This window comes from Amphiprion ocellaris, chromosome 9, assembly GCF_022539595.1.
Source record: "Amphiprion ocellaris isolate individual 3 ecotype Okinawa chromosome 9, ASM2253959v1, whole genome shotgun sequence".
NCBI classification, from domain to species: Eukaryota; Metazoa; Chordata; class Actinopteri; family Pomacentridae; genus Amphiprion; species Amphiprion ocellaris.
This window is the reverse complement of record NC_072774.1, coordinates 9,299,610-9,313,912: the sequence shown is the minus strand read 5'-3', so window position 1 is coordinate 9,313,912 and position 14,303 is coordinate 9,299,610. Positions and strand designations below refer to the sequence as shown.

Below are 14,303 nucleotides of genomic sequence, written 5' to 3'. Positions count from 1 at the left end.
TATATGAATATTAAGGTGTAGAAAAAAACACATTTATTGTCGCTGTACTTGGATGTTGCATTAAAGCAATGTGAACATACACTTTGTTTCTCCACATCCCCCCAGAAGTAACTCTAGAGTTCTATTCCTGCACTCACACATGTGGCTCGAAACCTATTTTGTCATGATTTACTTTAAAAATGTGCTTGTATGTCTCAGCCTAAGACAATAATAAAGGAACAGTAGAGAAGTATAGGAAATATTATGGAAAATAGTTTTATTACACTCAACATCACATGTTTACAGTGATATTGGGCTCTATCTTGTTGATACTTTAATGGACAGTTTTCAGAATTTTTAATACAAGGGACACACAGTCCATTTAGTTGGAGGACATGGTGCTGCGGATCCAGGAGTTGTAGTTGCAGACCTTGGCGTAGACTCCAGGCTTGTTCCTCTGGGCGCATCCATAACCCCAGGACACCACACCCTGCAGCTGACCATTGCACACCACGGGGCCACCAGAGTCACCCTGACAGAGAACAGACAAGGTGAGATGTGAGTGAAGGAGTTCTGAAGTTTGCTTTGTCCACTTTCAGGATCAGTGACTTTAACTCATACCTGGCAGGAGTCCTTGCCTCCCTCGAGGAATCCAGCACAGAACATGTTGGAGGTGATCTGTCCGGGGTAGGAGGACCTGCAGCTGCTGTCGCTCAGGATGGGGGCATCCAGGCACCTCAGACGATCAGGGTAGTTGCCTAGAAAAATAAAGAGTACATGTAAATATTGCCACCACCCCATCCCGGATGAAAACAATTTCCAGATATGTTTTCAGTGTTTTACTGACTTCCAGAGGCGCTCATGTTGCCCCATCCAGAGATCAGACATTTGGTGCCGGCTCCGGCGCAGCTGGAGGGCAGGGACACGGTGCGGACGTAGCTGTTCAGGGTGGCAGGTTTGCTCAGCTTGATCAGCATGATGTCATTGTCCAGGTTGTAGCTGCTGTAGCGGGGGTGACGGATGACCTTGGCAGAGTTGATGAACTGCTCAGTGCCCTCATTGACAGCAATGTTGTGCTCACCAAGACGCACCTGGATGCGACTGCAGAGAGAGGCAAGAGGGTAAAAATACATTTAATGCTCAATTCAATTTGTACTCAGGTGATCAGTATATGATTAAGAAGTTAAAGCTTGTTGAATAAAGAAAAAATGCCAGTCTGAACTAAAAAAAGTGGCTATACTGTAAAATATGAATATGTTTTATATCAGTTTTTCATAATTTTTGTGGAACAATTGACTGTTATTTTACATATTTTCACCATTTAGCTCCAAATACTGATGAGTAAACACTAGAAAAAATGCATTAATTTACTTGTTGTCTGTAGGAAAACAAAAACAGACCAAAACTGTAACATGCTTCTTTTGCAATGTGTGACCATAAAATTACATTGTTTTCCTGTATTTGCGTGAGCAAAAAATATCATTATTTTACACATACTTGCTCTTATTTTCACTTTATGTTTTTAGCTTTTTTTAAGCACATATATGTATGTTTCTTCAACAAATCATAATGTTCCTATGGTGTCAGATGAATCTCATGTCCGTTCTCTGCACTTACGACTTGTAGCAGTGAGCAGCAGACACCACCCAGGTGCTGGAGATCAGGGAGCCTCCACAGAAGTGGTAGCCGGAGTTCAGAGAGACCTGGTAAGGCACAGAGTTCTTCCTGCACTCATAGCCTCCAACAATCTTGTCATCCTCAATGGGAGCGGCATCTGATGGATTCACATCATGTTTATGAGAGTGTTTAAGTTTTGCTGGATAGTCATTTTCAAACTCATACATTCAGACTCATACTCACATGCCACTGCGAACAGAGCCAGAAGAATGAAAGCCTTCATGGTGGTTCCTGTCTGAGCCTCGGTGCCTGTTCAGCTCCACTGCAGCTCCTTTTATACCCACTCTGTCCCTCTGCTATCTGAACGGCCAAGGACACCTATTTCATTTTTTTTTCCATTTTACCCCTTTATCTTGTACATGTTGTGTGAAAACACATCTGTGGGACCAGGGCCAAGTGATGATGGGATTTTTTTTCACACCTGTCACATGTACAAGCCTAAACCTTTAAGTACAGCAAGTCAGACTTTCTTTATACATCTAGAAATGCTGTATTTTCATGTACACTATTAATTTGAGATTGTGTGGACACTTTTCACTGTTGTTCAAAGCCAAAAAGAAATAATAAAAAATCTCTCTCAATGCATTTCTCAAGACACACTATAAAGAGAGTTGTACAATACCAGACGTCACGCACACTTTGATGTGTTTTGAAATATATTTTGTAAGTTTGTCTGATTTCTCTTGACTACATAATGTTCGTTTCACAAAACTGATTAAAATTTTAATGACACTGAATGCTCTACTTTTTAACCCAACAAAATGTACTCATAAAATGAATTCATTTCATTATTAAAATTCTGAATAATTTCAATATTATGGAAACTATGAACATGTCACATGATATGATTAATGATTCGATAATGATAAGCTTTGCCCTATAGTGCCACTGTTACACAACCCTACAATGGTGGAGTGCAATAAAGATGAAGAAGCATTTTAAATTGAGCTGAAAATTTAAAGATTGAACAGCCAACTGCAAAACAGCCAAACATTAGTGGTTCTACTCTATTTTCTGTTTATTATTTTAACGCCCAAAAATCCCTGCCTAAAAATGCACGCAATAGCAAAATGTGCAGATTTTGCTCTCTGCATGTGGTTAATCTTGTGCAGTGTGTGCCAATAAACATCAGCCTTCTGTATTACAGAAACACAGTGGATACATTGATTCAGCAAGGGATCACACTAAATGAGAAAAGCTGATCTCCACAAGAATAAATATTTGAAAGCACTACAGAATACATGACAGTCCCTTACTGCATTGTATTCTATCACATTTTGAATTGTCACCTTGTTTACTAATTTTGTGTTTCCTTTAACATAAATGAAAACATTTCCACCATCAGTGGATGCACAAAAAGCACAAACTAAATTCAACCCAACTTCAAATGAAACTGTCGGCCATGTTGCTTTAAACTAGCTTTAGTTTTGATTTAAAGTTTGTATGTATCCCAGCACTGTTGACACTTATTCTGACACAAATATAATACACTCATGCACAATTAAAGACACTCAAGTATGTGACTCAAAGGTGATGCTAACTTAAGCACTAAATTACATGAAATTCTCAAGTTGACAGGTAAGATGGAAGCTACTGAGAGCTGCTAATGATGGAGAAGGAAAAAAGCAGCAAAGTTCTTGCTAGTGCTACCTAGCTTAGCAGCTCTCAGTAGCTACTATCCTACATTTTTACTCAAGAATTTTATGCCATTTGATGGATAAGTCAGTGTTGCCTTTAAGTTAGTTACTTAAATGTCATAATTGTACATGAATGTATTATATTTGTTGCAGGATATGAATCAATATTGTCGGGACATACTGTATACAAACTTTAAATCAAACTAAACCTAATTTTCATAAACATGGCCGACAGTTTCATTTGAATTTGGGTTGAATTCATTTAGCGCTTTTTGTGCATCCATTGATGGTGGAAATGTTTTCATTTATGTTAAAGGAAACACAAAGTTTGGACACTAGATGACAATTCAAAATATGATAGAATACAATGCAGTATTCTGTGGTGTTTTCAAATAATTATTCGTTTGGAAATCAACTTTTCTCATTTGTTGTGATTCCTGATGAGTCAATGCATAGCTAGTCTTTCACAACAAAAATCTGCTTTCTAAAATGTTTTTACCTCGATGGACAAATGCATGTGTCTAAATACCCCATGCGCCCCACTGAAATCTGTGCTCTTTAATGGTTTCTATAATATGGAAGGCTGAAGTTTATTGGTGCACACTGCACAAGATCAACCAGATGCAGAGAGCAGCATCTGCACATTTTGCTATTGTGTTGCTTTTAAAGTTGTAATTTTTGGAGGTTAAAATAATCAACAGAGAATATAATAGCATCACTACAATCTTTGGCCGTTTTGCAGTTGGCTGTTCAATCTGTACACTTTAAACTAATTTTTAAAAATATTTTAATTGTTTCTGTAGTTATTGCACTCCACCACTGTAGGGCAGTGTAACAGTGACACTATTTGGCAAAGTTAAACAATCTCAAACGATTAATTATATTAGGGAATGTGTTCACAGGTTCTATACTATTCATTTTTAAATAATTACTTTATAATGAGTGCATTTTGTTGGCTTAAAGTGTATGTGAGGTAAGGTGTGGTATTGTACAACTCTCCTTATAGTGTGTCTTAAGTATGTATTGAAAGAGATTTTTTTATTTTTGGCTTTGAACAACAGAGAGAAGTGTCCACACAATCTCAAATTAAAAGTGTACATGAAACTACAGCATTTCTAGATGAATAAAGAAAGTCTGACTTGCTGTGCTTAAAGGTTTAGGCTTGTACATGTGACAGGCGTGGAAAAAAACACATCGTCACTCGACCCTCATCCCACAGATGTGTTTTCACACACGTTACTGTACAAGATAAAGGGAAAAATGGGAAAAAAAAATGAAATAGGTGTCCTTGGCCGTTCAGATAGCAGAGGGACAGAGTGGGTATAAAAGGAGCTGCAGTAGAGCTGAACAGGCACCGTGTCTCAGACAGGAACCACCATGAAGGCTTTCATTCTTCTGGCTCTGTTCGCAGTGGCATGTGAGTATGAGTCTGAATGCATGATTTTGAAAATGACTATCCAGCAAAACTTAAACACTCTCATAAACATGATGTGAATCCATCAGATGCCGCTCCCATTGAGGATGACAAGATTGTTGGAGGCTATGAGTGCAGGAAGAACTCTGTGCCTTACCAGGTCTCTCTGAACTCCGGCTACCACTTCTGTGGAGGCTCCCTGATCTCCAGCACCTGGGTGGTGTCTGCTGCTCACTGCTACAAGTCGTAAGTGCAGAGAACGGACATGAGATTCATCTGACACCATAGGAACATTATGATTTGTTGAAGAAGCAAACATGTATGTGCTTAAAAAAAGCTAAAAACATAAAGTGAAAATAAGAGCAAGTATGTGTAAAATAATGATATTTTTTGCTCACGTTAATACGGGAAAACAATGTCATTTTATGGCCACACATTGCAAAACAACAAATTACTATTTGTACAAATACAGATATTCAATGCTGTCATTACATACAGTTTTGGCCTGATTTTTGTTTTTACAGTCAACATGTAAATGAATATTTTTTTGGTTGTATCAGATATTATCTGTATTCAAAACAAAGCATGGAAAATCTGTAAAATAACACTTAAAAGTATTAACCATTTTGTAAAAACCTAATCTACATAATTTTGCATTCGAATATGACAAACATCTGAAAAATAATGGGATTTTTTTTCTCATTTAAATACAGTAAAACTAATTTATGGTCATATTGCAAAAGAAGCATGTTACTTACAGTTTTGGTCTGTTTTTGTTTCCCTACAGTCCACAGGTAACTTGATACATTTGTTCTAGTGTTTACTTGTCAATATCTGGAGCAAAACAAACTAAATGGTGAAAATAGGTAAAATAACAGTAACTTAAAAAAAATGAAGGAAAATATAAAACATGCGTATTTTACAGTGTAGCCACTTTTGTTAGTTCAGACTGGCATTTTTTCTTTATTCAACAAGCTTTAACTTCTTAATCATATACTGATCACCTGAGTACAAATTGAATTGAGCATTAAATGTATTTTTACCCTCTTGCCTCTCTCTGCAGTCGCATCCAGGTGCGTCTTGGTGAGCACAACATTGCTGTCAATGAGGGCACTGAGCAGTTCATCAACTCTGCCAAGGTCATCCGTCACCCCCGCTACAGCAGCTACAACCTGGACAATGACATCATGCTGATCAAGCTGAGCAAACCTGCCACCCTGAACAGCTACGTCCGCACCGTGTCCCTGCCCTCCAGCTGCGCCGGAGCCGGCACCAAATGTCTGATCTCTGGATGGGGCAACATGAGCGCCTCTGGAAGTCAGTAAAACACTGAAAACATATCTGGAAATTGTTTTGATCCGGGATGGGGTGGTAGCAATATTTACATGTATTCTTTGTTTTTCTAGGCAACTACCCTGATCGTCTGAGGTGCCTGGATGCCCCCATCCTGAGCGACAGCAGCTGCAGGTCCTCCTACCCCGGACAGATCACCTCCAACATGTTCTGTGCTGGATTCCTCGAGGGAGGCAAGGACTCCTGCCAGGTATGAGTTAAAGTCACTGATCCTGAAAGTGGACAAAGCAAACTTCAGAACTCCTTCACTCACATCTCACCTTGTCTGTTCTCTGTCAGGGTGACTCTGGTGGCCCCGTGGTGTGCAATGGTCAGCTGCAGGGTGTGGTGTCCTGGGGTTATGGATGCGCCCAGAGGAACAAGCCTGGAGTCTACGCCAAGGTCTGCAACTACAACTCCTGGATCCGCAGCACCATGTCCTCCAACTAAAGTAACTTTAAAGTCAGTTGTGAGACAGTCTGTAAGCCTTTGATTCATAAATAAAAAATTTCAACCTACTAATGTATTTGATTCTTGGCCAATTACCATACATCTCAGCAACAACTCAACAATTTTCAGTGTAAAAGCATGCTGGAGCAGCTCACGTATGCACAAATCTTACTGTAAAAATCCAAAACACTGTTACAAATACAAAAGCGACCTTTATTGTTTTTAAGACAAACTGTAGCATAAAATTATGTACAACCGAGCAAGACGTCCATCCAGGAAACAGCTTTTGAAATGTTATATTTTCATGATTCCAATAAACTCAAGCCTGACGAGGACCGATTTCAGTCCACAATATGACAAACGTGTAAAGCTCATATTCACTCTCGAAATGTAAATACAAAATACAGATGCGAGTTTGAAATCAGTACACGTCTTTAGGGCCAGAAAAGATCAGCATGATTGGAAGTTTGAAATTTGGATTCACAGTGGTCATACACTAATTAGATACATCATGAGGAGGTGAAAGTGTTCGAAATCTGCTGAATATTAATGGCAATAACGAGTTTATGAATCCAAAGCGACCTTTTCCATTACAGTGTCTTTTCCAACCTGTAAAATACAGATCCCACTAAGATGTGGAGTAACAAGAATATGCAAGGGATCAGAATATTTCACCGGTTAGTTCATTTTCATTGATATCTCCAAATTAAACTCTTATTTTCCATTATTGGTCATTTCTGTATTCATAAACACAGTTTTATAGCCAATTACATTATTCAAGGGCTGCACACCCTCTTGGCACAATCCAACTGAATCAAACTTAAAATTCTCCATCTAGTGGCAACTTGTAACAAATGTAATTATAGAAACTAAAGGATACGCTAGTGGCTTCAACCTGAAGTTGCTTACTAAACTCCATGAACACAGACTCAAAATTTCATGAAACTTGACACACAAGTCAAATCATTTGAAGTTTTCTGGGTGTATAACAGTGTTTTTATGCTGTCTAATCTCAAGCTACAAGGACCCCTCTGTTAAACGCTGTCACAAATACAGATGCACATTGAAAAAGGTGCACCCTATTTGAATATAGACCGTTACACCTGACCTCTAGCATGCATCAAATAATGCTGATAAAGGTCTGAAATGGCAGGATATGCATTTCCACACACAGCACACTGAACCCCATCTGAAGACGCTTCATTTGAAATGCCGGCATTTTGTGTCATGTGTCTTTTCACAGTTCTTAAAGGTGTAATAGGTTTTCCTGGTGCGTTTTCATCTACGCATTCATGACTGGCTTCTCCGTCTAGTGTTGGATGTGTCTTGCTGGGATGATACTGCGAAGTATTCCCCAAATCAAGAGCCTGACAATGGACAAAAGAAATCATGGGTGCTAGAGGTGACACTTGAGAAGCTGGATATTTGCTTTCCTCAGGTACTGTACGTAATGTTGTTATACCGTTGTTGGCGGAAGGGTTGAGTGTTTTCTTATTTGACTGTGCATTGTGATCCACTATGAATAAATCGAAATCCTTACGTGTGTCTTGCGCTGAGGAATGGCAGAGCTGGTGACTGAACAGCAGGTCTAGAGTCTTAAAGCTGCGTCTGCACTGCTCACACTGATAAGGCAGAAACACTTTCTTAGGTCTGACCTGCACCCACTGGGACTCCGGATGCTCGCTCATGTGTTTTTTGTAAGGCTCTATGAACCGAAAACCCTGCCCGCATTGAGAGCAAGTGAAGCGGCCACGTCTCTGACGATGGATTCTCTGGTGATGCCACAGTTTTTTCCAGTTTCCTAGTGTCTTACCACAACAGGCACAGGTGTAGCTTTGACCCGGCGTGTGCGTTAACATGTGGGCTCTGAGGCGGCCCATATGTCTGAACAGCCGCCCACAGCTCGGACATAGATATTTCCTGGGATCTGATCTGTTATCTAGTTTGTTTAACTTTGACACAAGGTGCGAGAGATGATGAGCCGGTATGACCGTCGCCTGGAAAGGTTTCTTTAAGTTAGTGGGGCGTTTCTTGCGGCTGGTTTGCGGCTCTTTCTTGTGCGGTTCGTAATTTGCAGCAGGGAGAGGAGCTGAATTGTTTCCTGATGAACACCTAAGTGCAGGCACTGAGTACTGAATTAATGACATGGTCTCCTCCTCCTTTATGGCAAAGCTGGAGGTATTTTTTTCTACTTTACACTGACTGCGATGGGCGTTAAACTCAGACAGCACACCGAACAGCTTGTCACAATACAAGCAGCGATAAAGCTTTGCACCGGTGTGGTCTCTCATGTGGCTGTTGAACTCCTGCAGATGGTCAAAAATGTTCTTGCAGATGTGGCATGTGTACGTCAGCGAAGGCTTGACACGTCTGTTCGGCTGCAAATCTATGTCTCCCGTAGGCCTGCACGTGTGATTTTTTGCATTGCTATAATGCGTGAATGACTTTTCACAGCGAGTGCAGTTGTAACGCTTCACAGACCAGTGCGTCAGCTCGTGAACACGGAGGAAATAGGCCTGACCGAAAGCTTTGCCACATATATCGCACTTATAAGGCTTCTCTCCCGTGTGGACGCGGACGTGTCTAATGAGGGCAGACTGAAATGGGAACGTTTTACCGCAGTACTGACAAACTTTTCTATCTCTCGTCTCTGCTTTCGGAACTCCCTCTTTGTTTTCACTGTCGCCGCCTCTGCTCCGTTTTTCAGCTTTGTTATTCTTACTCTCCTGGTCCAGCTCATGTGCGTGCATCTTCATATGCGAGGCGTATTCCGAGCAAGAGAATTTAATCTTGCAAAATGGGCATTTCTGATATATGTTGCTCTTTCTGTGTGTCTTGAGATGAAGATTTAAGTTGGAATTTTTGCTGAAACCTTTGCCACATTCTTCGCATTTGAAAGGCCTTTCGCCCGTATGAATGCGTTGATGGATTACAAACTGAGACAGGAATTTAAATGTACGGCCACAGTAGCCACATTTCAACAGCGTTTTACCCCCTTTTTTTGTATAGAGGATATTTGGGTCGGAGTTGGTTTCATTATCGGCATTACCACAGTCTGTTTTTTGTAGAGCGTTACCGCTGGCTTCATGGTTCTCTACAACAGGCTCTTTTGGTAACAAAACATTAGTTATTCTTCTCCTTCTCTTGCCACCTCTCTTGCGCCTAAAAGTGTTTTGCTGAGTGTTTGGAGCTTCTGATTTAACTGTAGTGTTGGCACTGTACTGAAAAGTTTTAGGACTATTTGACTGTGACACAGGATTTAAATGACCCACCTCTATCTCTACATTCTCAGATTTCACAGCAGGCAGGATCACAACAGATTTAGGTATTTGTTCAGAGGATCTTACGATATCCGTGCTAGAGGGCTCTGACTTCTGCAACTCTGCATTTGTTGGAGATGTACAAGTTTTTGATTGCGACTCCTTCATATCTGCTGAATGCTTTATTTTAGGGTTATCAGTGGGGGAAGTGTTTACTAAGTTTAGACCCTCTGAAGGCATAACTTCAGGTTCTGTGTGGTAATTTCTTTGAGATAAAGTACATTTCTTTAGTTCCTCTTGTCGTTCTCCAGACTGCGAGGAGAGTTGATTGCCTTCTTCATCCCTATCAGTCCCTTGTTTGTCAGTGCACAGCTCCACCTGTTTATCTGTCTCAGCTTTCCCCTCACAGTCCGTGTTGTTGCTCAACACTGGCAAAGCCTCCTGGGAATCATCCAGCTTGGACACTTTGGCTGGAACTTGCTGATCAATACGCAACCTAGTCCTTCTTCTTTTGGGAAGTGGAAAGTTGGGTGTGGTCGCTTCAGTTTGCTTTACGTCTTCCTTGCTGTGAGATTCTGATTTTCCATCCTCTGTTGAAGACTGCTGCTGTCGTCTACTCCTTAGTCTCCATGTAGGGATGCTAATATTACTAGCATTAGGCAGAAGAGGTGGAGCAGGAGAAGCAGCAGGAGCAGGAGGAGCAGCAAGAGTGTTGGCAGCAGCAGGTTCAGACGCCGTGTTTTCAGCAGCTGTGATTTCAGGTCCTTTTGGCTGTCGCCTTCTTTTTCTTTGCCTCAAAGAAATGCCACCTTCTACTTGTTCATCTGAGGCAACATGAGGACCAGACATCTCATTACGAGGTGAATCATCGATTGAGTGACCATCTACAGCATTGCGCGAACCATCGCTGTGGTTAACTAAACATGCTGGCAAAGGTATTGTTGTGCTGACCTCCTCGTGCTGAACTGCATCATTACCAGCAGCATCTGGGTCTCTTCTCTCATCGGTCAGCAGCTCGTCCATTCTACGACGCCTCCTACGCTTTCTGTGGACCTCCATGTGACCGTCTGTTGTGGAGCTACAAACGCTTGCAGAATTCATTTGAGGCGCTGCTTCCATCCCTACCTGTGATGACACAAGCTCACTCTGTTTGCACCTTAATCCACCTACTGCTTCAGAGTTGACACGTCCATCGGGCTCCAGGCATCCAGACGAGTGGGATTCAGGGGCAGGTTGATTGAGCTCTGTTGCTTTCATTTCTCCTTTCCACCTGGAGTCCAGGTCTCCCTCACTGTATATATTGTCTTCGGGTTTCTGTGGAAGAAAAGATTGCATTATCATGAATGCATTAATTGTTTTGTCTTATCAGTCTTCTAAAATGAGTAAATCAGCTGTCATGACAGAAGCATGCTTAATAAAGGAGTTATGAAAAATACCTATAGGTTGTCGCCTGAATTGGAAATATAATCTTATGTAAAAAAAAAAAAATCTTTTTTAAATATTCCTTATTATATAAACATCTCTTGAATAAATAAATATACGAATCCTGGTAGATTTAACTATTTAACTACAACTGTGTGCATGCATTACAGGCAAACTTCGCATATAAACATAGCATTACAATTCAAAAGTTTCTTAATTAGACAAAATTTAAATGGTCCTGTATCCTAGAGGTCGACTGACTATCAGCTAGGCCGATTATTTGGTGCAATATTTGGGATTTTTCCATAAATGTGGATTTTTTTTAAACTGGTTTGGCAGCAACATTTTTCAAAAATGCGCTACTTTGGCTCTAAATTAGTCGCCCTGCTCCATTTGTATTCAACATTCAAATCACTATCTGATTGGCTGTGTGTCACAAAGTGCATTCCAACACTGAAGATTAAATGCTGAAATTTGTTTTTTCAAATTAAAACTTACAATCTAACTAAACAAAAGCATTTCAATTAAGTTTGGTACAGCTGTTTTTTCTTCAAAATGTTGACACCAACATTTACCGCAAATTTGTATCAGTTCTAATTATCGGGTCTCCTTGTTTATTATTAATACCAGCACTGAAAAAAATAACATTCTGGTCGGCCCATACTGTTTACTGTATAGGACAGCATAAATTATGTGGTGACATGCTATTTGTATCTCTCACTGGCTACCTGTTTGCAGTCCGAAGGCACATGAATGGAACTAAGAGGATGAGGTGCCACAGAAGTTAACTCAGACACTGTATTTGGGTCACTGCTTCCTCTGCCGAAGGACATTTTACTCCCCATGTCAAGAGTCTGTGGATTAAACAGCGACAAAGAGGCTGTAAAGCAAAAAACAGTGGTGTGTAAAGTCAAAAAAATGCCTGGCTAAAATCTGAATTTATCCAGGATGGGAAAAATAATAAACTATAAATAAACTGAATGCTATGCCCATTTGGTACAATAACTTCAAAGTGTCTCGTTGCATTGTAGCTGTTCAAATGTAATGAATGCACCAATGCTTTCAGACAAGAAGCATGCTATAAACAATCACTGGTCTGCTTCAAAACTGTTTTTTTTTCATGCTATGATGAATTTTTGGTGTCCTCCTAAAAGGTATTAGTCAGCACCAAAGGAAACTCACCAGCACCACAACTACGAGAACTGATAACAAAACAAGCAAATACATTTTTTAACGAGTTTTATTGATTGGGATTTTAATTGATTCAGTACAATTTACATTTTTGCTTAGCAAAAAGTCTGAAATGACAGGAAAATGCATAATTTCTTTTCAAAGAGGTACCACAGAGTCATTAACTTTACATGAACCGACCATGCCAGGAAAAACCCTGGATTAGAATTTTTCCACGTTCCTGCTCGTGTTTGCCAGACTTCAAAGTCTCTCACAAAAATAACAAACTGTAGTAAATAATTTCCTCATTAATTACGTAACCCTAACTCAGAAACAACACAAAGTGGCTCAAATCGGTTTTAAAGGAAACTGTGGAGGAGACATTTTTTGGACTATTTATAAACTATATAAAATGAGTTCCATCTCCACCAGCTGCAGCATTAAAACGATGCTGCTGTGTAATACTTTGCTTTTCTGCAATATATATTGCGATGTGGAAAAAAAAATGCACAGATATTTTCACCAAATTACTTGAACAACTCTATTTGAAAATAATTAATTACCCTAGAATGATGAAGTGCAACTGCATCAAAAAATAGAAATTCATTCCAAAAAAAAAAAGCTGGAAAAAGCCTCAATGATATAACACTGAAGAAAGGGATCCAAAGTTTTGCTTTGGATGGCATTCAGACCTGGCTTTGCACTCGTCATACTGAGCTTTGGTCCTGATTTAAATGGCCAAATAAATTAGTTTTGTTGCCTTGTGTGGTGGTAAAACAATTACAAGACACTGCATATATATCAGTATATTAATGGGATTATTGTGGATTGCAATCACAATGCTGCAACAAAATACTGTGTGCACACAATGGCCACAATACAGAAAGTGTAATGGCAAATATGGCAAATTAATTGAAACACAGCTTGCTGACAATGTGCATGGCTGTAAAAAACACTAATGTCTGGTCAGGTGTGTGGAAATAATTTAGCTACAGAAAGGATAACCAACAACAGGTACCCTGCAGGCAGTGTCTTGTAATTGCTGACCCCACACAAACAACACAATTAATTTTTTTTTTTTTTTATGATCAGTGCAAAGTCAGCTCTGAATGCCACGCAAAAGAACCGGTTTGGCTGCCTTTGCCAGTGTTACACTATATGGTTCCACATAGTTTTTTTGTCAGCTTGTCTTAAAGCTTCTTTTCAATTTGTGATGCCTCAAAATCACTTCAATCATTTCAGGATGGTTTATTCTTTTCAAATAGAGAAGATTCTTGTACTTTTATGTCCATCACATCTGGAGTATCAATAACAATATTCCAGTAATATTATGTAACTCAACAATTAAAACAAATGCACGCATAATAGTAAAACACTCAAGGAAGGGACTACTGTGCATAAGATGCTTAAACTTTTAGTACATTTTGCAGATAAAATTACCATATACTTGAGTAACACTCCTCATGTAGAAGTTACTGACAACTTTCTGATCATAACAGATGACACAGACTTTAAACTTATGTGAGGCAGTATTTGTGAACCTGGATAACATGCACTGCACCATAATGAGGAAGATGTATGCAGGAAATGGAGCAAACGATGCTAATTAATTGCCTGGATATGCAGCAGTTGCTAATGTCTGTCCGACTTTCATCTCCACTGCAGACACATTTCATCCGATGGAGACTTTCTGATTCTCTTTGACTCACAATTAAGCCCTCTGAGATTCACTTTAACGTGTAATTTCAAGCACCTATGACCCATCTGGCAGCTTCAGCATCCAGCTAACGATTGTCATTTAAGGCAACCATGTAAGTTAGCCGTTATCGTTCGGTAGGCCAGATAGCTAGCTACGGTTATTTGCCGTTACAGGCCACACAGACTTAACTTCAGTGTCAGCTCAGTTTCGTTACAGATTATATCGATCATTTCTCGACACCGGCTACTAAATGTGACGGGTGG

General features: G+C 39.9%; 3 protein-coding genes across 7 annotated transcripts in view; 1 reads left to right on the top strand and 2 right to left on the bottom strand.

Annotated features, from left to right (window-relative positions):
- Window positions 1–239: 239 nt before the first annotated feature.
- On the bottom strand, window positions 240–2,000 carry LOC111577048 (trypsin-3). Its single transcript, XM_023283118.3, has 5 exons — window positions 1,840–2,000; window positions 1,597–1,753; window positions 827–1,080; window positions 601–737; window positions 240–511 (listed from the first exon to the last, which is right to left on the bottom strand). Exons 1-5 carry the CDS (start codon window positions 1,877–1,879, stop codon window positions 362–364), a joined length of 738 nt encoding a protein of 245 aa, XP_023138886.2. The 5' UTR covers window positions 1,880–2,000; the 3' UTR covers window positions 240–361.
- A 2,554-nt stretch (window positions 2,001–4,554) lies between these two features.
- Window positions 4,555–6,557, top strand: LOC111577098 (trypsin-3). The gene is made up of 5 exons (XM_023283192.3): window positions 4,555–4,710; window positions 4,797–4,953; window positions 5,771–6,024; window positions 6,114–6,250; window positions 6,340–6,557. Exons 1-5 carry the CDS (start codon window positions 4,671–4,673, stop codon window positions 6,487–6,489), a joined length of 738 nt encoding a protein of 245 aa, XP_023138960.1. The 5' UTR covers window positions 4,555–4,670; the 3' UTR covers window positions 6,490–6,557.
- A 124-nt stretch (window positions 6,558–6,681) lies between these two features.
- Window positions 6,682–14,303, bottom strand: part of si:dkeyp-84f3.9 (zinc finger protein 616) — a 29,813-nt gene continuing 22,191 nt past the window's right edge. For 4 of the 5 annotated variants that reach the window (XM_055013492.1, XM_055013493.1, XM_055013491.1 and 1 more), the window contains exons 3-4: window positions 11,900–12,025; window positions 6,682–11,063 (exon numbers count right to left, since the gene is read on the bottom strand). In XM_055013492.1, coding sequence (XP_054869467.1) covers window positions 7,587–11,063; window positions 11,900–12,016 — 3,594 coding nt within the window. In that variant the 5' untranslated portion in view covers window positions 12,017–12,025 and the 3' untranslated portion in view covers window positions 6,682–7,586. The remainder of the gene's footprint in view (window positions 11,064–11,899; window positions 12,026–14,303) is intronic. The other variant, XM_035954192.2, reaches the window with a different exon arrangement.